Source organism: Squalius cephalus (assembly GCF_949319135.1).
Source record: "Squalius cephalus genome assembly, chromosome: 3".
Classification (NCBI taxonomy): domain Eukaryota; kingdom Metazoa; phylum Chordata; class Actinopteri; order Cypriniformes; family Leuciscidae; genus Squalius; species Squalius cephalus.
In genome coordinates, this window is record NC_137124.1 from 53,443,670 (window position 1) to 53,468,753 (window position 25,084).

Sequence of the window (25,084 nt, forward strand, 5' to 3'; positions counted from 1 at the left end):
TAAATTATTAAAATGAACAAACAAAAGATTTAGCGTAGTGATGAGATTTTGATTCACCGCGCGAGTCTTTTGAATTTGCTCACCAAAACTTCAGAAGCACTTTAAAGTCCCCATGAAATCAAAACGTAACATTCTTTTCAAAATATTGGAGTATTTATTATAAATAATATATGCACATCCGTTTTTTTATTCGTATGCCTCAATCTTTAATCAAAATAACTTCCCCTCCCTCTTGCAGCAACATCTACTGGTGCGAGGGCGGGACGACCTGTCACTCACATGAGATCGACCAATAGCAAACGACAACAATCCAACCATCCAATCAATTCACCATGACAATAGTAAGCTCCTCCCTACATTATTTTCTTGTTCGAGAAGCCGTTTCATGCCGAATTTAAGCATGTTATTGTTACGCCAGTAGTTGGTGACAAGCGAGTGTCTTTTTCTGTTATCAGTATGTTACTAAAATTGATTTGTTATATTTCACAGGGAAAAAACGCCTAATGTCTATTGTAAGTATAACGATGTATGAAGCACAGCTCATACAGAAATCACTTTCCAAACAAGCAGCTTTCTGTTGGTCAACACACATCAGATCTAGTAAACAGAAGCTCAACCAATGAGGTTCATTCTCGTGTTACGCAGCACGTTTGAGCTTCAGCATGAACCAACCAGGTTTGTTCTCGCAGGTCAAGCTGGTTCGGTTGAGCTTCTGTATATGTCCGCTGATCAATGTTTAAATGTGAATAAAAGCCTAAATTTAATCTGTTCATCATATAAAGTGATCGTGTCTCTTCAGAAAATTTGGACTAAACTGCTCAATTCATATGGATTAATTTTATGATCTCTTTATGAACTTTTTGAAGCGTCAAGTTGCGTAGCTGTCAATGGAGGGACAGAAAGATCTCAGATTTCATCAAAAAGATCTTCATTTTTGTTCCGAAGATGAACGAAAGTCTTACGGGTTTGGAACGACATGAGGGTGAGTAATTAATTAAAGAATTTTCATTTTTGGGTGAACTAACCTTTAATCACACTGGTCAACAAAGCTTAAGTCAAAAATGTGTACAATTTGTATGTATGTTGGACTTTCAATATAATTTTATTGATCATTTATTGTACTTTATTTTGTTTGGAGCATGTCTGACCTCACATGGCACAAAGTTTGAGTATCGTCCCATGAGCTTTGTTCAAGATCTCCACCAACAAGTTAAAAGCTGCATGTCTACAAAACGTATATAAAAAACCCAGAATGAAATAAACTGTACAACATGAGCTTAGTCATAAGTCAAGAATAATCATAATTGGGGAATTATGCTTAAGTATTTTCAAATCAGTGGTTGAAAATAAATGCTTTTTATCCACAAATACAAAAACTGCATAACATTACTAAGAAGTTCATCAATTTATGTCAAAATAAAATCCTTAAACCTGGTCTTGTAATAGCTGAGAACAAACTGACTATTTGATTCATAATAAAAATAAAGAATCATAAATAAATATTTTTTAAAGATGGATTTGACATTCCCAGATTTAGGACATGATGTGGACTGTCTTCATTCACACATCAAGATCATCATCTGGATCCTCCTCATCAAAGTCATCGTTGGCATCAGGCTCATACATGATCCGTCCCGAGCCAGGAGTCGGCCTCAGAAGAGCTGATTTTCTGGGGGGTGGAAACAGATTACACTGCAGCATGAAAGACTGAACTTCTCAGACATCAAAATTGTTCAGATCTTGGTGACACTTTATTTTACAGTTTCCTTGTTACATATTTTGCATGTACCAATATAACAGTAAATACCTATAACAGTAAATTATACATAATTACATGTAACGAATCCTAAACCAAACCCTACAGTAAGTATATGTTGTTAATATAGTTTAGTCAAACTATAACAAGGGCACCTTAAAATAAAGTGTAACCCAGATTTTTAGTTTTTAATTAAATAATCCGTTTTGTTTTACAAACAGTATTTTTATTGTCAACTAAAACTATGAAAAATTGTTTTTGTTCATTGAAATAAAGTAAAATATAAATACTAGATTAAAAAAAACTTGAAAAAAAAAACTTACTAGAAATGGTGCCTTGGCAATTAACTGAAAATTTATAAAAACTAACTAATACAAATTTAAGTAGTAAAATTACTAAAACTGAAATATATTTTAATCAAACCTAAATAGAAAAATACAAAAATAAAAATGACAAAAGCACATAAAAGAATACTAAAACTTTAAACTGAAAACATAAAAATAAAATAATTTAAAATATTAATAAATATATGAATGGTATATAAATATTACCAAAGACTATATATCTATATATATCTAAATATCTATATCTATCTATCTATCTGGTTGAATATTAGACGGTGCACTAATATTACTATGAATGGGAGAAAGTACAATGCACAATATGGCGGAATAAGTCCCGCCTCCTAAATAAAAGAGCCAATCGCTAATTGGTAAAGTCGTTAGGTGTGTTAGACATCTAGGGCATGTTCAAGCTCAAACCGGCGCGCAACGTTTTGCTACGGTTTCCGGGTTGAACGAAATGTTTCCTGGAAACGATGTGCAACGGTTTTTGTCAAAAATGTCAGCCCAATCAGCAGCAACACGTATATAAACCACGCGGTATTAAAGCGACAGCTCGCACAATGGGTCCAAGTAAAGTCGTTTACAAATGTGTCCGCTGCAGTTCGGTATGTACGCAACAATTGAAGATATTAAGAAGACATGTTTGTCGTAAGAGTTTTATAGTAAAAATATAGCATATCAACAGTGATCAGCAATAATAAGTACCTAATACTCACAATAAAAATAATAAGGTCATATAGATCATAATAACACAGTCTCAGAGGTAAGAAGTGGATCACAATAATTAGGAACCACAGTTTCCACAAATCCCTTCACTCGATTGGGATGTTCTCTTTTATTCTGGACAGCAAGGGCAGTGACTGTAACAGAGCGTATTTTGCAGTATTAACCACGTATTTAATACCGATTTCATCAGGCTCCGAAAATTCTTCACAAAGAATGGCCTTCTCAGCTGCCATAGTAGCAACTCTTGCGTCATCAGAACAGGGTGTTCAACGCACCACAGTTTCCGTTTAAAAAACGTTTCGCAACTTTTTGTCGGGGCTGAACGCAGCCCAAGCCTATAGTGTTACTGCAGCTGCTGTTAGAAGCTATGGTTTAGAAACAGTCAGTGTTCTGAGACGAGCGCTTAGGACTGCACATGTGCATTGGCTGGTCCATCCTGAAAAATGCTTTTTTTTGTCATGATTTAAGCTTTTAGAAACACAATTGATGGCCGTTCATTTACACAACAGCAGCGTTTTGGGGGCCTGAAACACAAAACCTTTCAAAACAGGTTTCAAAGTTTACGTTTTTTGAAAACGATTCCGGTATCGTCTTCGTGTAAACTTTGTGTAAAAGCGGTGACACCATGTGCATGAGTATTACGTGTTCAGTCTATAACACTTTGTTTCTTTACAAAGTGACTTCGCCAACTACTGGCCTGGCAGCAGAATACAGCATATTTTTTTTTTTTTTTTACTTTTCCATGTTTTGTCTCGTAAACTTTTTCTTGTAAACATACCCCTGAAATAGCTGCCCAAAAGGTGTTTCAAAGATGGTCGCCTAGTGAAATGACTTGCCTGATTGACTTTGATTTTACTAATGTTGCCTTCATGTGCATCGGAAATTTCCTACTTGCCACTTCTGAAGTTGTGATTATGAGCTTGTCGCATTCAAGTGCTTTGTTGTCAGAAAGAACAGAAATCTTTATTAAATACCATTATGACTTCTTATTAAAGCCAAAATGATATTTAGCTTTCCATTCATTGACAACCAATTAAACATTCACCATGCTATCAAGATAGTCAGCTTGCTGACAATTCTAGAATAATGGTCAAATACAGGCTATTTTCTAATACAGTATGCTTCAAATGATTATTCATGTATGTAAATATGCACTAATGATAAGACAAGGCTATATAGCTGTTGTGGAAATAACTAATAAAGAATAGCAGTCGTTCTCCCCCCGGCCATGTTTAAAGTTTATGGCCCGTCCAACTCTGGGACTTGGGTATTAAAATGATCTCCGAGCTTTTCATGTTCAATTTTTAACTAGGAAACTCATATTTACGCTAATTCCGATAGCACAAGATAACACTGTTTTCATCAATAGAGGTCTCTTACTTCTCTTTGCTAAATACAAATGGCAGTGCCACTTTCTCCTTGGCTCTTCTCTCCTCCTCAGACAGGCGTAGATTGAAGGTCAAGTTTGATGCTGGATCAGCCTGCTCAGATCACAGTGAAAGACAAAAAGTTACAACAAAAACCTCCATCTAAAGTCATTGAGAATCAAAGCGGCTTTGCTCACCTCTGCTACTTTTTGCTCTTTCTGTACATGCCCAGGTTGACGGAGTTTGGCCTGTACAGAAAGGGTCACGTCCTCGGACACACTGAAATACTCTTCCTATAAATTGATTACACACTTATGATTTTAGTTTAGAATCACATGTTTATTCAGAGTAAAACCTCATGTCTTACCTCTTGCATAACTTTGCCTGACTTTGTGCGTCGTGTAGTCGTAGCCACGGCATGATGTTCATTGTTTGCAGGTGCCACAGAGATAACAGTACTGGCTAAATGGCTTACAATCCCTACAACACCTTGTAGATGCAAATCTGAATGCAGGAGACTGATAATAGTTTTAACATCTCCTCCTAGTGGTCAGTGGAAAAAACAAACAAGAGCATTATTTCCTAAGTCTTGAATTAGTCGACACTTAATGCCTGCTACAGACTGTGTGATTTCGGCAATCCTATAAGATCATTACAAATCACACTGTACGACATGGATCTAATAAACTTGGGTACGACATGTATGTAGACTGTACGATGATGACACCTATTGAATAGTAGGCTACAACGCAAGTTAGTATAGAAGAATAAAACGCCATCTGCATGTGGTAAACAAATAGAGCAGGATGAATCTCACTTTGGTAATTGTGGTTTTTATGTGCGCTGAAAAAAAGAGAATAATATGGTCCTATGGATAATACAGTGCTATGCATAAGTTTAGACACCCATGCTAAAGTTGATTAAAAAGAGGAATAAAAAATCATCTTTTGGAAATTGAACTTAATGGCTTAATTAAAAAAATTAGGAAAAATCCAACCTTTAAGGACACCAATTTTCTTTGTGAATGAATAATGTATCGTAAATAAATAAATGTTCTTCCTTAAAATACAGGGTGCATAAGTGAGTACACCCCTATGTTAAATTCCCATAGAGGCAGGCAGATTTTTATTTTTAAAGGCCAGTTACTTCATGGATCCAGGATACTATGCATCCTGATAAAGTTCCCTTGGCCTCTGGAATTAAAATAGCCCCACATCATCACATAGCCTTCACCATACCTAGAGATTGGCATGGAGTACTTTCCATAAGATCATCTCTCAATGCAAATCAAACCAGCTATTAGGCTAACTGAAATTAAACCATGCCAATCTCTAGGTATGGTGAAGGCTATAAAGAAAAGTGGTGTCCTTAAAGGTTGGATTTTTCCTAATTTTTTTAATTAAGGCATTAAGTTCAATTTCCAAAAGATGATTTTTTATTCCTCTTTTTAGTCAACTTTAGCATGGGTGTCTAAACTTATGCATAACACTGTATATGGTCATTGCTAGAGAAAAGAGGCATGTCAATTTTGTAAATGGAGCGCCATGTTAAATTTTAGTGGCATGTTACGTTGATCATTACACCATTTCATGTAGCATTTTTATTGGCTAGTTAGTTAGTAGAAATAGGTCATAGAAGCAAACACACTGTGAGATGATCATGCTAAATTTCTAACACTGTCAGAAAATGATCACAGGCTATCTTTGGTTGCAAGACCATGACAATGGCCATCTTTGAACCTCTCTCTCATTGTATGACGTAGGACCAGCGTTTAGGAGCCACGATTGGTCATCTTTCATCTGGGACAGCTCAAAATCACACAATGTGTGCCGGGCATTAAAGGCAACGAAGTTTGTCAATGTGAGATGTTTCACCTTTTCTGAGCTCTTGAAGTCTTTGAGAGATGACAACAGGGTCATGATGTCTTAAAACCAATGAGAGTGAGTCAATAACAAGTACTGGTGCTTTGACATGCTGCGAGTCTTTGATGAGCTTAGTTATGTGTTGAGAAGTGAGCTGATCGACAGTGAAAGATGATCTGCACATCCAGCCGAGGGGATCAGGGAAACCCTTATGAAAATGAAGCCTTTAAACACACAGAACACATGAGAAAGTATTTCAGTGGCAAAATAAATTAAATAAAATCCCAAAATAGACTGCATGTCTGTCCTGAATGGTAGTAAATTATTCAGTAATATGCTAATATTACTAAAATATTACACTTTTGCTGTTGCTTATGCCCTTACAAAATGTGTTAATAAACAGTAGGGGGAAACAATTTGGTAAATACAAATAATAATAAATAAATAATATCCTACATAGTTAGCAAAATATGGTAAAAATAATAATAATGAAAAATAGAAGATAGCAAAATAACCAGGCTTATCAACTTAAAAATATAAATATTATTTATGTCAAAGGCTGTGCATATTATGACACAAATTAATAAATTGCTTAACATGGCTAATATTAATACTTTTATTGTTGTTTTGCACATATAATATTTGTTAATTAACATCAGTGAAAACTATATAAGTATAAAGTAACTAACAATATCATGCATGGTTAAGGTAACAAAATAACCACCAGGCTTATAAACCTAAAACAAAAAATATATATGTGGCACAATTTTTTGGTACAGGTTCTTCAGTCACTTGATACTTTGGCTATTATTATTAATAAAATATAACATTTCTACTGCCGTTTAAGCAAAACTTAAAATAAAACTGCATATTGTAATTTCTGTAAGTTAAGACTGTTTATTACCAAGGCATTAGTCAGTAATACAGACATAATGGGGGAAAATGTGAATAACTTTGCTTTGTTTTGCAGGTTGATTTAAGGTGTGCCCCTATATTTTCTGAATTTTCAACAAAAAAAAATTAGTCTGGAGCCCTGACTTACAATATTTGTTTTGCATAAATTTAAAAGGAAAAAAAAAGTTTCATTTTAAGGTGATTTTTGTTTATTTTTGCACAATAAACTGTTTAGTGTGGTGTTAAGTCACCACTTGTAAAATCTTGAATCCTGAAGCAAAACAGTTGAAAACCACTGCACTATGATATTTAAAGATTTTAAATTATGTGCATCCTAAAATTACACACTGTCAGTACCATTTAATATTCATTTATATGATGTTAGGTGCTTTTAGGTGTCACCATATGCATAAAAGCACGTCTCAACTTCAAGTCACAAATCATAAGTTAATCTCTCTCTCTCTTTAAATTATATAAATATCATTTATTTTGCTCACTTCTGCACACAGCTTCTGTCCAAGCCAGCACACACTTCTGTTTCACTCGCCTCAAATCCCAGCACATGTACGTCCTCGCCCCTTTAACAGATTTGAACACAAACCAAACACTGTAACAACTTAATGTAAGTCAATAAAAAAATTAATTAAAAAAATTTGCAGACAGGAACTTGCCTCTTCAATGCTGCATTAATAAAACACTTGAGGATGCCCCGACCTGTGCATTTGACAGTATCTGAAACGTACAAACATATACTTAGTATACTCAGTAGTGTAGAAATGTACAAACGGGGTGAGAGTATCGATGTTACCTTGAATGAGTATGAATCCTCCAGCCTCTGCTCCCTGTAGCACATCTAGCAGCATGACTCAAACGCTCATAAACACTATTAGCTAACAGCTAAACAAATCACTTTTGGGCTTGGCAAGCAACTGGATGTCTTATTACACCAGCTCTATTGTTTAAACATCTTAAAGACCCAAGTAGAATTCAAAACTCTTGGTTATATAAAAGAGTTATGGTAAAATTCACGATCAACACGAGTTTGATTACAGCGAATACTCAATTTCCCAAAAGCACAGCGGCTACTTTCTTCTGCATCGCTGTTTGCAAACTTGAGTAATGCATTAGCGCCAGCTACTGTGCTGTAGTGTGTAGCACTGGGTCCCTTGCATGAGGATGATCATGTTTGGTGGTCTCTCCGATGTCCATAGCATCTAAAAGATTGAAAACCCCTAATCTCATTTGATAGGGATAGGGATAGTTCACCCAAAAATTAAAATTCTGACATAATTTACTCAACCCTCAAGTTGCTCCAAAGCTGTATACATTTCTTTTTGAGAATATTTTGAAGAATCTGGTTTCCATTGACTTCCATAGTATGAAAAAAATACTATGGAAGTCAATGAGGTCCATCAACTGTTTGGTTAACCATATTCTTCAAAATATCTTCTTTTGTGTTCAGCAGAGGAAAGAAACTCATACAGGTTTGGAACAACTTGTGGGTGAGTAAGTGATTTTCATTTTTGGGTGAACTATCCCTTTAACCATGATTAGTGTTATTATCAGTCTCGTTGTTTTTAACCCGGCTTTGTAGCCTCTATGTCTGTATTATGTAAAAACAAACTTTTATTTTGGATGCGATTAATCGCGATTAATCGTTTGACAGCCCTATAAGAGGCAGTAAAGCTTTTTAATTGTCTGTTTCCTCAAGGCCCAACATGACATTTAGTGACAGCTTAACATTGCCCTCTAGTGATATTACACAGAACATGGGGGAAAACAGTTTAAGATTCACTCCTATCTATGCTAACTGAATTGTGAAAAGAGAAAAAATAACTAATATGATTTCCACCTGTAAAAATGCTGATTTTAATATGCATGTGTGTGTATATATAATACATGCAAGTAAAAATAATGATATATATTCAATTATATGCTATTGCTATAATATGAGTGTGATATGAGTATGAGAATGAAAAACTATCCGCGGATCAACTCCTCCATGACGTCATCAGCGCGCGCCGCTGGGCTTCAGTCTGCTGGCCTCTGGAATGGGCAGATATCACCAGCCCATATTTCACCATTGATTTATTGCACGAACTCCACGGAGAGTCTGTATTTTTCCCGTCGTCTACACGATGCTATGCGGAGGTGAGTGTTTGTGTCGCAGGGCGTCTGCGTGCGGGTAAAGCAGCGGCGGTTTGAGTATGTGGGAAGAGCGATTAGCTCGTTAGCGGCGGTCCGGTGGCAATCCCAGCCTTTCATTTAGTCCTGCTTTAGTTTCAAACATGCTTTGACTACCAAAGTTTTTGACTGGACGAAATGAAGCGAACGCACCAACCTGTTTCTATGCAAATTATTGATTATATTGCCCGTGTGAGACGTCTGGCTAGTGAAGTGAAAGGCTTTAATAGCAGCTGGCTAACGCTGGAGTCTTGATGAAAACACCACTAGTGTCTCGTGCCACGATTCACTTCAGCGCGATGTCAATCCTGACAGGGATTACTAACACCCAAAACATCAAATTTGTACGTTTTTGCAGCTTTTTTTGTGGCTTTAATGTTTTTATTACGCGTCTTTTTCAGTTTAATAGTGTCAGGATAATGTAGGCAGGCGAAGTTTCCGTTTCATGGAAACTTTTCGTTATAGCAAACGATTCGGTGACTGCGTTTTGATTTATGAAATTGTCTATTAAAATGTGAGATTGCTATATTTAGAAAGGTGGCGGCGCATTTTATCCACCTGGCATGTTGTAGCAGAAATCTACTTTTACTACGGAGCAAAATTGCGCCTAGAATTGACTTTCTGGGGCATTTTATTACCTTTTACCGCGGGTATGTTTGTATTTGGGTCTGTCGTGTATTTATGTATGATACTTGAAGTCCGCTCTAAACACATACTACGCCTAGATTTGTATTAATGTGAAATATACCAAATGTTAGACAGCACACACAAAAATGAGAACTAGTATGGTGGTTTACGCTCCTTCTAGTTCTGCACTTTCTTTCCCTTTATTGAATCTGACGTGCATGAATCACAGAGGCATCATGGGTTAGCCTGGAAGAAATATATATTAAGTGCTTTATCTTTTAGGCCTAATTCTATTAACTGTTATGGCTGTTACTGCACTTAGCCTATTTTGTTCTGTGAGATATAAGGTTAAATATTATTAGGATAAGCTTTGAAATACTATTAAAAGGTTGTAGTTTTTAGAGTATGATGTCACTAATTAAAATAAAATATAGTAAAAGATGATAAGTCTTGCATTTGGAATGATTTCACTTATCTGTAAATGGAAGTTTGCAAAATTTCCCTTTAACTGCTCTGAGGTTTAGTGATGTTTGTCATGACGCTCGTATCTTGCTTTCTAGTATCCTCAACGTTGTGTTTAGGCCGAACTGGAAGGGGGCATTTGTGGATTTCCTTGGTAATTTCCAATGGGTTTTTTAGAAAAGTGGCTTTTGTTGAATGAGTAAAACAGGTCTGTGGTTAAGGTTACTCAAAGAGACTTCCACATTTTGGTCTAGAATATAAAATGACACAGTCATACCTAAAAAAAAGTGCATTTTGTCACTGTTTTTCAAAGGTTTTATAATGTTCTTCAATATTTGAATATTTCAGTTAGTTGCCAAGGCAAAATTTTCGGCTCAGTTTTTTATTTATAATTTAACTTTATCTTTATTACGAAAACTAAAACTATAAAAAATGCTTATCAATAACAACACTTGTATTATATTATTTTATATTGTTTTATGGTTGTTTAATTAATGGCTCAACAATTATCAGTTTTGGCACATACCTTGTAAAATTGTGTTTATTAGTGTATATTGTCCTAATAATCTGAATTGAATCCAACTTGGCTGCAACTAATAAATCTAAAGGGTTGATTCAATGTTGATTGTTGTTTCAAACTGACAAATAAAAGGGGAGATCTGAGAGCAAGTAACATGGAAAAAGATTATGCAAATTGCCCAAAAAAAATTCCCTTTAAAAATGTGAAATGCAAAGTAATACATATTTGAAAATATGTACTTTTGCACGTTGCTTATAAGTAATATGGCAGTTTTACTAAACATTCACCAAAAATATTATAGCAATTTATATATAAATGCAGAGTTTGAAAATGACATTTGGCAGATTGTCCACATTCTTTAATCGACTAGTTGGCACAGTTGTCTAAACCAGCCATTTTATTGGCTTGGTCAGTATGTTCAGCAATAGCCTATACATCATTAGTTTGAATATGTTGTTTATATTTATACATCATTTCTTTATGCATTTAGGTAAGGTGATGGAAGAGGCCAGCGGGAGCTTCTCAGAGCTGATTCCAGTGGTGCTATTTCCGCGGCTGTCAGGCTTTGTCCCTTCCTCTGTTCAGTAACAGCGCCCATTCTCATCCCGAATCACCATGAAGCCAGTCCACGAGCGCAACCAGGAGTGCCTCCCTCCCAAAAAGCGGGACCTCCCTGTTAACAACAACAACAACACCACCTCCACCAACAACAGCAGCAGCGGTAGCATCAGCGGCGGAGCGGGAGGCAGCGGAATCGGGAGTGGAGGAGGAGGTGAGGATGGCCCGTCTTCACAAAGCTCTGGAGTGAGCGGAGAAGCCCAAAGTGGTAGTGGCGAGTGGGTGCGAGCCCAGCCGAGCGTGCATTATGGGGTGGAGGGTGCTGAGGGTCTCATCGGGTTACCCATGGATCAGTATAGCATGCTCTATAAAGTAGCTTTGCCCGCTGGCACCTACTCACCTGTTCTTAGCCACATTTCTCCTGCCTACACCGTTCCTTCCTCGGTGTTACAGCATACTAGCGTTCCCTACCCTCCGCTCGGCTACACCCATATCCCGCACTCCTCCTTGCAGTTTGTTAGCTCTCCGTACGCGACTGCGGTTCCCTACGGCGTGCCTACGGGATTTGTCCCCCAGCCGCACCTAGTTCCATACCAATCAGTGATTCAGGAAGGAGTGGTCTCGTCCCATCAGCAGCAGCAGGTCTCGAGCCACGCGTACACCAAAATGACAGCGCCTCTGGTGCTCCCGTCTGAGCAGGCGGCGACACAAGCGGCGCTGGGGACTGTAGGGATGTTACCTGCCGGGGAGCACAGCCCGAGAGGCATGCCTGTGTTCTTACACCCCGCCGTCAGGGGCGTCCAACCTCAACGAGCCCTAGAGCAGGAACGGGAGCTGAATGGTGGGGACCGAGACCACGGAGGCAGGGAGAGCCATCTAGATGCAGTTTATTCGGCCAGAAGTGGAGGAGGACCGCTGCTGCCGGAGTCCCATCGAGACAAGAGCTTGAAAAGCCGCAGGCTGGAGGGCAGAATGTCTCCAGGACAGAGAAGCACGCCAGACACTGATCTCGAGGTAAGGGACAGATGGTTTACTATTATAGGATCAATGTGTTAATGTCTTTTACATATCTATAAAGTACATATTACATATTCTGGATGCGACGACAACGCACTCCTGAAGTGTCAACTAATCTCTCCCCTGTGAAGGCCTCCCTCCCCTCCCTTTAACTCTCTACAGATAAAGCATTGTCGGGATAATTCCGGTTCGCGTGGCTAAGCGGAAGCGATAAAAATTCTGTATTATAAGTTTTAAGGCCAGACAAGTAGTTTATTGAGGGTTGATTTGTAGGGAAGGACTACACACCTGTGCACATATATATATATATTCAAATGCGCATACCTATAGACTGAACTCGTAATACGCATGTGCACGCCATCAGCATTCTCACAGGTTTGCGTTTTTGAAGTTTGTGCAGAAAGAACTTACAGTGCTAAGCATAAGTTTAGACACCCATGCTAAAGTTGACTAAAAAGAGGAATAAAAAATCATCTTTTGGAAATTGAACTTTATGCCTTAATTAAAAAAATTAGGAAACATCCAACCTTTAAGGACACCAATTTTCTTTGTGAATGAATAATGCATCCTGATAAAGTTCCCTTGGCCTTTGGAATTAAAATAGCCGCACATCATCACATAGCCTTCACCATACCTAGAGATTGGCATGGAGTACTTTCCATAAGATCATCTCTCAATGCAAATCAAACCAGCTATTAGGCTAACTGAAATAAAACCATGCCAATCTCTAGGTATGGTGAAGGCTATGTGATGATGTGGGGCTATTTTAATTCCAAAGGCCAAGGGAACTTTATCAGGATGCATAGTATCCTGGATCCATGAAGTAACTGGCCTTTAAAAATAAAAATCTGCCCGCCTCTATGGGAATTTAACATAGGGGTGTCCAAACTTATGCACCCTGTATTTTAAGGAAGAACATTTATTTATTTCCGATACATTATTCATTCACAAAGAAAATTGGTGTCCTTAAAGGTTGGATTTTTCCAAAAAATTAATTAAGGCATTAAGTTCAATTTCCAAAAGATGATTTTTTATTCCTATTTTTAGTCAACTTTAGCATGCGTGTCTAAACTTATGCATAGCACTGTAAGTGTTTTCTGTTAAAACGGTGTCGTGTTAGCGGCCCCTAAGTTAATAACTAATGATCGTTGCGATGGAACTTTAGCTGGACAATAACTTTATTCTAGAGCTGCTGTAAAGCCAAAACAATCTCTGTTACTTTAATTCCCTATTATCACTGTAAAGCCGCTTTGGAACAGTCTACATTGTTAAAAGCTCTATATAAATGAAGATGACTTGACTCTTGCTGAAAGTTTCTTAGAGAGTTTTAGAAATGGACCTTTTTCACAGACTTCGCATTTCCACAATTATCAGCATTGCAAATCTAGTAAAGTTTTTCATATTTTCATTAAAAAAAAAAATGTATACACATGTATAACACTATGCATTGTCTTATATTACCTTTGCAGTAAATGACCAAAATTAAAAAGCATTAACACTGCTGCGACAGTGTTTCTAATTCAACGGCTGAGGGACTGATCTGATGACAAATTTCTGACCAACGTAATCACTTTCTTGATATTAGTCATGAAAACGCCATCACGGATGTTTTATTTTGCTGTTGGAGCAAATGGTAATGCAAAAAGGATCCCGTTCACCACTACGACTTATGCTAATGTTAAATGTTAAAAGGGTCCGTTCAAAGAAAGTGGGTTATTAAAGGTCTGTGGTTTTTCACTCCAGAATTCAACCGTTTTTTCGAGCAACAAACTGAAATGTACATGCTGTGGCTTTAAAAAAGAAAGGGCATGTAATGTGCCATGTATGTGAGACAGTGTTTGAAAGCATAAAAGGTGATTTTTAGAACACAAATATGATTTTACAACAATTTTATTGCTAATGTCAGCAAATTAAAACTGCTGCTGAATGAAACGGTCACATATTTGACCTTCTGTTTTACTACAATTCATAAAAAGTTGCAGATGAGTTGTTGACATGACATGTGACAGCAATTCGTGACAGCAATTTCTGGCATGCTATAATCAGAAACTCATTGGATAGTGGGTGTTAAATGTCAGAATAGAGCAAGACCAAATGTGTGTTTGCTAAAGCAATGCCTAAATAGCTATTTCAAAAGGGGAAGTCATTTCAGAAGAAGAGCAAGTTCTTACAATATCACCGGGAATGTACTTCTAAGTAAATAATGTGGTCAACTTTGATTTCTTATTGAACAGTAATTTGCCACATCACAGGACTATTGAGTGCACTGCAGAAAAGCTGATTAAAAATGGTGGCCAGTCTATAATTTTGACCTATATTGAGATCAGATCTTTGTTTAAAGGTGCAGTAAGCGATTTATGAGAAACATTGTTGATATGTGAAATCGACACTCCCATCCCTTCATTTCTCCGCCCCGTAAATAGCGAACACGCTATGAAACACAGGCAACCAATAACAGCTGGCACATTAGACAGCTCATGCAATGGATGAATCAGTTGTGATTCAATAGCATACCTTGGTTTTGTGAAACATAGCAAAAAACAATGTTGCTCACGTGTCGAGCAGAAACAAAGGAATCTCTGCGTCAGTTTTCAGGCCTTCCCTCTCTCTAACGTCTCTTTAACGTCTCTCCAGTGCTGGAAAGCTTTCCAATATTAATGTGGGTCCTAAAGCTCTTATCTGATCATAACCCTCCTTCCAATTATATTCTCCAGACCTTTTCCTCTTTGGTAATATCTCGGCCATCTCTCTTTCTCTTTCTGTCCTACTCGCTCACTCACTCTCTTTCCTCACCATGAGTGTATACGCCCCCTACTGCCAATCCACATTGTTTTTTTTCTCCTATTTACACAACCAGGACTATATACAAACACAATTTTTTTCAGCACACGCATAAGACATCTAGCATACATTCATAAAATTCACAAAATTGTTTGTTTAGGTGTTGATTTAAATTTTCAATAGCGTTTCTCAGAAAATCGCTTACTTTACCTTTTAATCGTGTTTAGATGAAGAGAACCCAATTAAACAAATAGCAGTTTTTATTGTAATTTGTAAATTATTTAATAATTAATTTATTTGCTGGGGTTTGTTTTCATGTTTAAATCTCTAAATCTTTCATTCTAAATGTTTGAATTTTCTGAAGTGTGGTTTCAGATTTCGGATCCCACTGTACCAGTTTAATTTTTGTATTATTTATATACTATCCTAGTATTTATTAATGTTTTGAGTTAGCTCTTGTTTTTATATTTTTAGGTTTAATTTTAGCATACTTTTTGTTTAGTTCATCTAATATTTAGATCAATTATTGAATTTTTTGTTTTAGTTAATAATACCAGCAACTGCACTGAACATGTTATTGTTACAACTTCCCAGGTATCCACATTTGAATAGAAGTTGGAAATCAGGTTTCTTTGTTGAACTGATTACCTGCTACAACCTGATTATTATACAACCAGTAAGGTTCACTTGGAGTGCAACTATGCACTGTGATGTTTTGCAATGTCAGACTTTTCCTCAAACTTGATTTAATATAATAACATAATCTGGACCTACACAGAGTAATATTTTAAATGTCTCCTGCTTCATCTCTACTTAATGTATTTTCAGAGTTTTTCCTTTTTGGGGTCATTTCTTGTGAGTCAGCATCAGTTTACACCACTTCCTTCCTTTATTAGCCGCTTTGGGTGTGTTGAGGATTGAGTAACTCAGGCTACTACTTAGTAAAACAACAGAGATTGGTTTTTGATTTATACTCAGCAGCACTAGGATATTATTGAGAGATATTGTGAAAACTGATATTTATATGCATTTTATGCAAATATTCTGCTGAACGGTTATAAAAATCTCATTGATTTACATTACAAGCTATCAGAATTTTTAATCTTGCTTTTTGGCAATAGAAATAACATCAACTGCACCAAACTTCATATTTTTGCTCCATTTTTCCTCCTTGAGTGAGAGATCCATATTCTCCTATATCATGTGAGCCATAAATGTCAGATGTATCAGATATGATTCTAAGCAAAAATGTACATGCAAAGCTTTTTATTTATTTTTTATATTTTGTCTAATTATTCAATAAACTGTTCCATTTAAAGAATTCGATTTTTTCTGACTATCATTTTGTCTTTTCATTTGTAGGTCCAGCAGGTGGTTGGACGACTATCCTCTCCTGTCCATGGCATGAGTCGCAAGGAAGCAGCACATGTCCCTCTGAACCTTTCTCAAAGCTCTCAGAGGAGTCGAGAGACTCACAGCGAAGTCAGAACAGCGTATGCATTAAATCCTGCTGAATCCAGAGCTCATCAGCAGCATATCGTTCAACAAGGTCATGCCGTGATCTTGGCCAATGGGCAACCTGTTTTCGTGCCCCTGGACTACCATCATCACCAACAGCAACAGCAGCAGCAGCATTATCAATCCAACGATGTGGCTTCAGCAGCCATCGTTGCTTCTCCCGCTACGTATACAAAAGCCATGGATGCAGTAGCGTGTCTCCCAGAGCGGGCGGTGGCAGAGCTGCCTCCCCATCACGGTCAGCAGCCCTCCCAGCAGCTTCCCACTCAAGCTCCTGGTGCTTTACCACAGGCTCCTCTGCTGGCACCCACCGGCCCGTCACACTTCATGAAGGGCGCCATCATCCAGTTGGCTACAGGAGAGCTGAAGCGTGTGGAAGATCTGCAGACTCAGGACTTTGTGCGGAGCGCAGAAGTTAGCGGTGGACTGAAGATCGACTCGAGCATGGTGGTGGATATCCGCGCTAGTCAGCGGCCCGGTCTAGTGGCGCTGCATTTTAACGTAGGGGAGCAGCAGAGCAAAGTGACTATAGATGTTCCCCCCGAACACCCGTTTTTCGTTTTCGGACAGGGCTGGTCGTCCTGTAGCCCTGAGGGGACTGCCCAACTGTACGGTCTCACCTGCCACCATCTGCAAGTGGGCGACGTCTGCGTGTCCGTGACGCTGCAGCAGCAAGCCACGTTGCAGCAGAAACCGACGCAGCAACTGCAGGCCCGGACTCCCACCAAAGCCAACTCCACGTCAGGAGCCCCTCCTCAGCCAATGGGCCCCCCTGCGCCCCAGCACACCCCTCGGCCACAAAACCAATTAAAGATGGAGCGCATCCACAGAGAGAGGGACAGGGACAAGGAAGAGCCCATGCAGGTCGGGGGTCCTCGACACATCGATGTGTCCCCCAGACCGAACAGGACTTCAGCAGAGCACACTCGGAGCCAGAGCAACTACTATTTGCACACTGAGGGTCATGCTCCACCGGGAACCGGAGCGGGAGCCTCTTCCTTAGGGGCGTCCCAGAGGCGCTGGTCTGCCCCTGGCTTCCAAAGATATAACATCAAGAATGAGGAGGGAAGTTTAGCCTCAGTTGCCACCTCTGGCTCCTCTCGGCCATCATTTATCCCTCAGGAGGTCAAGCTATCCATCGAGGGCCGCTCGAACGCCGGCAAGTAGCAGCAAACACAAAAGAGATTGTCTTTGGGAGTGAAGTGTCAGTCGGATGTGAAAGAGGGAGCGTGGTCGGAGGGAGAGAGAATGTAGCCTCAGAATGTTTGAGATTTTGCACATATTGGAAGATTCCCCCTGCTGCCCCCTTCTCCAGTTCTTTTCGGTTCTGGTCTCGAGCAGAGGACTTATTTTGCCAGGTCATAGTCAGAGTTCGCAATGATCTGCATGGGCAGCTTTATCTGGTAAATCACGTACCAAAGCCTGCATCGTCTGCGTGTTCCTGTGGGTGAACTATCATGTTTTGGCAGTGATCACTTGCATAAAGATATCTTGCAGTTCCTCAAGTAGATGTTTATTTCAGAAAGGCCAGGGATAAGAATGGGATACAGCCATAGAATCTTGACAAGCCTTTACAATAATAATTATATATTTTGAAGAAGGACGAAAGAGGATAGATTGCTCAACAACAACTTTTTTTTCCCTAAAAGACAGGCATTTTCTCTCTAAACATTGACTGTTTCCCTTGTTGCGCTGCCAGGCTTTTATTGGCTAAGACCTTAAAACTTGGACAGTTTTTAATGCGTCTCTCTCTAGAGGTGTGTTTGTCCTCACTTTCCTACACTCTCCTCCTCTCCCTGCCTCTTCTCAGGGTGCTTCTGCTGAGGACTACTTTCTAGTCTGGAGTTTGAGAACAGTTGCCCAGCATCGTCACATCAATCAATCAATCGATCCAACAATCTTTCTACAATCAGGAACTATTTCCAGATGAAGTCTCACTCGCATCTTAACAGTTGCATTAACGACTCCTCAGAGGTTTTTAGTTTTGATTCAGCAGTGGCTCTGAATCTGCATTCCAGTTTCAATGTGATCTCTCCTCCTCAACCCATTGGAGTTATCATTTCCCAGTACGGCTGGCCTAGGAAAACGCCTCTAAATAGTACCTCATGGTTTGAAGCATCCTTCAGTCTCATAATTAACTTCTTTTTTTAATCCTACATTGTTGTGCCCTATTTCCTGGTGACAACATGTGGTGTCAGCCAAAATCAGCCGTGCTTGCGAAGCTGAGACCAAATGTGGAACAGGTTCTAGTCGTTTGCGAACGGCTTGTTCCTGTGGAAATGGATTATTGCTCTGAAGCGTGCAGGTTTAAATGAAATCGTCCCATTGGAAGCGTTGAGCACAGACAAGTGTAGATTCACTGCTGTTGGGTGTGGACTGACCCTGCTCAGTTATCAAAATCAAAGCAATAGTTGTTTTTCATGTTTTTTTTTATTTTTTTTAAAAAATCCCGTACAGGATAGATTACTCCTTGTATTTAGATTTTTTCTATGTGCAGCGTTTGCAGTCTGTATGTAAAAACCTTTTCCTGCACTTCTCTTGATTTTCTAAGATAATGCAGTTTTACTTTGTGATAATACTCATTACTCAAAAGAGTTCTAACAGTTACTACAGGAGTTCATTACAAGCATGCAATTACCCCTAAAACAACACCTCTTTCTTTTAGGCAGATTTTCTGTCTGACCAGTAGTGTCTTCAGAGATGACATATGAAATCACACCTCAAAATGGGGCTTTTCTGAAACACCTGCTGATTAGGATATTCAGGGTCAGCTCTTGCTATTTCTAAAAAGACCTTGGTCTACCTTAAATGATGTCCTAACCAGGTATGACATGATAAAACAAAGTGATGCATGAGTTACATTGTGGTGTGTCTGCAAAAAGCGCCAAGCAACAGGACGCTTTTGGCTGTCAATTTTGTCGATTTCTGTTTTTGTGGTATTGCGCTCGGTAACTCTGCCTAACGTGAATTCTCATTGGTCCAAAATCCCTCCATAGGTTTTTTTGTCACAGGTTGTAGCATTTTTGCTTTCAGTTTGGACGGACAAACTACTCGTCACTCGAAACTTGTCACGTCATGCCTGGTTAGGACCAGTGTTGAACCGTAAACTCATCTTGAAAGAGGAAAGAGCTTTATTAATATAGTTTCTAATTCAAATCTGTGCTGAGGTTTTTATGGTTTCTTCTTTGGTTTCTGTAATTGGTGAACTCTTGTACAGTATTGCGTTCTCTTCTCTTCTTGGCAATATTACCCACGAGTGATTTTTAAAACTTGTACTGCAGGTCTTGTATTGCACAGATAAGTTCAATTGACTCACACTGACTCTTTAACAGGAATCAGATATATTATGTGTTTTATTGTTTGTTTGTTTTTTTTAATAATGAAGGGAAAATGTTTGTGTTCTTTTGAAGTATTCAGTTTTGTTGGTGGTTTTTGGCTCACGAGAAACTGACAGGCAAGGTTGACACTGTTTACACATTAGCCAAGAGAAAATGCTGCAGTTTCACTTTTCGTAGTTACTGAACATTTTCAGATGGATGAAATCATGACTTAAGTGCAATTAGACCAAATAATATAAACATTAGGAAGATTGTGTTTAGTTTCAAAACAGCATTCCAGAAAAGAGCCTGACATTCCCACTTTTCCTTTTGCTGTTGTTGTTGTTGTTTTTGTAATGTTTCTTTGTTTCCCCCTCAGTGTTTTGCCTCCACTTACTATTTGTCAGGTGCAATTTTTCGTTTCCATTTTGGTTCAAGTTCTTTCATGAGACCTTTGGTATTTCTCTGCGTTGTTGGCTCTTGGCATTGCTGGGCTTTCTCTGTTTGGGCCATGATTTAATTTAACAGTTTTTGCACTCTCACTATCACTCAAGGCTTTAAGAGGAGGGTTTTTTTCTTTTAGGTAAAATAATAATATATATATTTTATATAAATGTAGCGCTAGCATTTGACTAGTTAGATTTAGACTTCCTCCAGACTGCATCAACCTCAATGATACCACATGTCTGTGCAGTTCTAAAACCTCTAATGTTAAAGAGAAGTTCGGAAGAGGTATAAAGAAGGGTTGATCGATTGAACTCACAGGACAAATTATGTGGGTACACTTAGTGGGCCCCGAAACCATTTGCCCTAGTATGAACCTACCTGGTTTACCAACAAGTCTGATTCAGACAAAATGAAGAAATGGCAATGTGTGTATCGAGTGTAACAGTATTTGGTTTTGATCAACCAACATTGGTTCAAATCCATTTGTTGTTTATTAAGCATTTCATGAGCATCATCTGTTGTTTTGTTTGGAGACATCCTGTTCCCTCTTAAAAGGAGTCCCACTTTCATGCTATTTATAATCTGGTCTCAAATCTAGTTCATGTTATTTCTTCCTTGCTCTTTCCCCTTTGTCCCAGAATGTTTCGGTGGCACATGTTGGACCCCTTTACGATAGTTCACAGAGGACACTTCATTATTGCTCACTTGACTGTGTAGAGTGCGCTGCCCAAAAGGGTCACAACTGTCATCCAAGGCCTTGCAGACACAAATTTAGTATGTTCCTGACTGGGAAAAACATCTTAAACCTGCCTAATCTGGTCTGCTTGTCTTCAGCCTGGTCAAGTGCGTATGGTTTGCTGTTTTTTTTGAACAGCTGGTCAACCGGCTTGGGAGACCAACTTTGACTGGTTTCAGGTTGTTAGGTTCACACACAGGGAAAATTGATAAGAGTGGGGATTTGTTATTCCAGTTTAGGACCTGTTCCATTGTTTTAAGTATTACATTTGACATGAAGCAATACGTGACTCGAGATAGCAGAAAGATTCAGCTTTAGCATGAGCTATGCAGTAGAGACTCAGTCAGCACCCTATGCGTAGTGCAGTTTCTAAACTCTCACCAGTTCGTCTGTGGTCGGCTGCGTTTCAAGAAACATTTCGATATCGTTGCACATTCTGTATTTTCTCTAGTAACCCGCAGGCTTGGTGACCTTTATGGTAGTCGTCAGTTAGGTCTATGTCACTACCAAATCACTTAACTTGAAGCTTATCTTGTGTCGCTAGTTTGGTGCTGTATTTTATTTATTCGATTTTTTTTGTCAGCAATGGTGCACTGTTCTCGGTCTTCTCAAATGCACTGCCTTACCGGCCATCTCTCGTGGAGATGAAATCTCCCACATGCAACCTTCATGGTGGAGATGGACTGAGTTTGCTTTCATTAAGAACTGAGCTACTATCCTGTGCACTGTAACCAAGAAGAGTTGACGCTATGTTTGTGCCTTCCCAATGTCTTAACTTTACTCTGGTCTGTCTTATTAAGCTCTGTTCTCTGGGAGATTTGCATGTCTCCACTTTGCTCTTACTGTCATCACATGTCATACATCACTCTTGCTGGCTTTACAATCATTCCGTACTGTTGAGGGCCATTTTGATCCGATCTATGCTGCAACGTCAACCTTTCTGCCTGAAACTTCATGGCATCCCAAATACTGGATAAATACCCAAATAATGGAGTGCTGCACTGATGATGACATTTTTGTAGGTCAAACTGGAAGTTAGCATCCCTCAACAATTTCCCCATTTCCCTCAACACAACCTAATGGATTATTGTAGAAAATAAGATGATTGATTCCTGCACGTTTTGTTCATGATAATCTTCACAAAGGAACACAACTTTTATAAATTGAGGCATAAATACAGTCCTCAGAAGTAAAGGCTATAAACGATCTACACCACGGTCGCATGATGTCAACGTCACCACCATTAAGTGTCCGACAACTCTTTCAGTCTATTTTTAATAGCGTTTCAGGAGCTAGGCTCAAAACCAGGGTAGAAAATAGCCTATTACTTATTCATTTTGATGTTTGATGTGAACGTCATAAGTTAACCTCGGACAACAATATAAAAAAATGAAAAAAGCCAGTTCATGACCCCTTTAATGTCCTCGATAACCTCTGTAGTCCCATTAAGCCACTTGTTATCAACCGCCTTTTACAAGACAAGTAAAAGCTCATGATGGTATTACTAATGTATTTTTTGTTGTAAAATAAAACATGAAAATATCTTGAGCTTGTGTTAACTACAGACTTTATTTCAGGCTTTTAACCAAAAACCCATTTAGTTCAGGATTATGTAACTGGAAGTGCTAAAATGTTAACCCGTTTCCAGGTTTTGGACAGCAAAAATGTCATCCCTACAGCACTATATAGCTTAACTATTGACGCAAGATCAATGTGGGGGGTGGGAATCTGTAAAGCTGTGATTTTTATCACTTGACGTTGCATATTCAATGGTAACAGCACAGAAGGTTTAAGCTTAAGCTACATTCCTACGCTTCTGCATTTCCTTCTCTCAATGGATGTGAGAGAATTAATCCAATCATGTCCTTTATACCTCGCTTTTGCATTCATATTGAGCAGTACAGCACTGATGTAAGCATTTCATCTCCCTATGAAGAATAGGATGCCTGCACACTAGACAAACAGAGGGTTTCATGGGTAGAGATGCATTCTTAATGAGGAAAGAGTTGGATTAGTTGAAATAAAGTGGGAATTTGTTTTCCGGAATACTTACAAAAGCACAATCAGACCAGCCTGCAACAGAGTGTGTTGCATTTCAGATTCAGGTTTTGGTCACACTTTCACAACACTGGCGTTTTTCCTTTATCAGTGATGATTTTCATGATCCCCATTGAAATCAAAGGATGTATTTCTGGTGTGTAGATGCCCTATTCTCGTGCACACTGCGTTGTTCTTCGCTCTGAAACCGTGTTGTTCTTCCATAGAGCCTCACCTAATCATGTAACATAGACGTTTGTCACTTTGATGCAATGAAATGTTCTGCACTTATTTCCCCTCACCTATAGTGTTATTGTAAATGTTTCGCCATTATATTGAATCATTCGAAACCACGTAAACAATCATCCAACATTTTTATGCTTGTACAGATATGAAGATATGTTTTGTATAATATTAGCTTGTCAATAACGCCTTAAGATGTGCATTGTTCGTAAACGATGCCTACAAGTGACTTCCTCTCTGCAAGGTCGTACGATTTCACTTGGAGACAAAGTCTCATTCAGTTCTAGTCGTTTTGACCGTGGACGACTCTGTAAAGGTCTGGTGTAATGTGGCTCGGGTTGCTCACTGACAACAATTAGTGACGTTGCACTTCCTGATTGTAAGATGATTTTTTTTTTTTTTTTGGACTAGCTCATAATGTGTATCTTAGTTGAACACAATGCAAGCTTGATGAAATTCAAAATGATTATTTTATTTATAGTTTGCTCTTGTTAGCAGAAGTGAAGTCAAGACTGATGCTTTGCACTGATTCCAGCTTCCCTCACTTCCTTAGTAAGCGGTCCTTTTTAGAGAAAATGTGTAATGTTTGAATCTTACGAAACCGAATTTCGCCCATTTTGCATAAACTACTCATTTCTTTAGATTTTTTTTTGTGGTGAAAAACTTTTTCTTTTTCTTTTTAAATAATCAGAAAATCCTCATTAAAGTGGTTTGAGGAAATTAGTGAAAACTAAATTTATTGGAGTCTGTGTCAGAAGATGGTGCGTAGAAAACGAGAATCCCTGCTGACATACGTAATAGTCCGAGGAAATCTTTTACAGACGTCCATTTAGTCTCCCTGTTGACATCCGGTGCAAAATGGAGAGTTTAATAGTTTGTGAAGTGTGAAAACGGCTGAACCCACTCGAGAATAAACCATCAGGGTTTTCTGTATCAGTAACATTTCAGTGACTTGTAGTTGTATCATTGCTTCAAATTGTTTGCGATTTGATTTTTTTTTTTTGTGTGTGTGTATATATTGTTTTGGAAGGCTTTATGAACCTAACACATGGCAGTTTGTGTAAATCCCAGACAGAACTCGGGGGCACAGCAATCCAGAGTCAGTAATGTCGGCTGAAATCAGGTTTCTAACGGTTTTAAAGGAATCATTATATACTCTCAAATTTGACATTGTACTTTTTGGCACTAAGTGACACTGCTTTTTATGTGATGTGTGACCAGTTTTAAATGAGATGGCATCTTTGTTTAATGCATAAAAATCTGCGAAATATATGCAATGATGTATGTGTTATATTCAATCCTCAAGTATAATCCAGGTTGTATAAACTTTGTATAGTACGTTTTAATATCGTATGGCCGTACGCCCGTACCAATATGTATTAATTCTTCTCAAAAGCCTTAGAGTCGTCTACCCAAAGTGCTCCCTTAGCCTACCCTACACCTACCTGAACTTTACAAAGCATTAATGACTATATTTTGTTGCGTTTTTATTTGTACCCTTTTTTGAATAAAATAGATTTGTACTGTATATTTGTACCTCTCTGTGAACTACTTAGGGCTGTTTTGTTTTATTTTGTTTTCCTGTTTTAATTCTATGTAAGGACACAAAGATATTGTATTTTTATTGTTACAGCTAACTTCTTGGAAACATTGCATTTATCATGTTTGTTAAGTAAACACAATATAAT

The 25,084-nt window shown here is 38.4% G+C and overlaps 3 protein-coding genes across 4 annotated transcripts in view; 2 read left to right on the plus strand and 1 right to left on the minus strand.

Moving 5' to 3' along the window:
* Positions 1–138: 138 nt before the first annotated feature.
* Positions 139–8,057, minus strand: elp5 (elongator acetyltransferase complex subunit 5). The gene is made up of 8 exons (XM_079866862.1): positions 7,758–8,057; positions 7,621–7,681; positions 7,447–7,527; positions 6,068–6,279; positions 4,561–4,736; positions 4,391–4,486; positions 4,207–4,307; positions 139–1,669 (listed from the first exon to the last, which is right to left on the minus strand). Exons 1-8 carry the CDS (start codon positions 7,810–7,812, stop codon positions 1,561–1,563), a joined length of 891 nt encoding a protein of 296 aa, XP_079722988.1. The 5' UTR covers positions 7,813–8,057; the 3' UTR covers positions 139–1,560.
* Positions 8,058–8,984: 927 nt separating this feature from the next.
* The window catches only part of atxn1l (ataxin 1-like), an 87,377-nt gene continuing 71,277 nt past the window's right edge, over positions 8,985–25,084 (plus strand). Inside the window, exons 1-3 of one of the 2 annotated variants that reach the window (XR_013820460.1) lie at positions 8,985–9,100; positions 11,233–12,314; positions 16,461–22,365. Coding sequence is in view for 1 of the 2 variants with exons in the window: in XM_079865479.1 (XP_079721605.1) it covers positions 11,358–12,314; positions 16,461–17,783 (2,280 nt within the window). In the remaining variant the exon portion in view is untranslated. Of the gene's footprint in view, positions 9,101–11,232; positions 12,315–16,460; positions 25,035–25,084 lie in introns of those variants that run through there. The other variant, XM_079865479.1, reaches the window with a different exon arrangement.
* ap1g1 (adaptor related protein complex 1 subunit gamma 1) overlaps positions 15,008–25,084 on the plus strand; it is a 65,202-nt gene continuing 55,125 nt past the window's right edge. Inside the window, exon 1 of the mRNA XM_079865477.1 lies at positions 15,008–15,018. The gene's annotated coding sequence lies outside the window, so the exon portion shown is untranslated. The remainder of the gene's footprint in view (positions 15,019–25,084) is intronic.

Excerpts from the sequence above, each read along its gene's own strand:
- elp5 (XM_079866862.1), bottom strand. The coding sequence starts at position 7,812 with ATGCTGCTAGATGTGCTACAGGGAGCAGAGGCTGGAGGATTCATACTC. Across the intron at positions 7,682-7,757 it reads AGGATTCATACTCATTCAAG|ATACTGTCAAATGCACAGGT; the intron begins GTAACATCGATA and ends TGTACGTTTCAG. Across the intron at positions 4,487-4,560 it reads CAGGCAAAGTTATGCAAGAG|GAAGAGTATTTCAGTGTGTC; the intron begins GTAAGACATGAG and ends ATCAATTTATAG.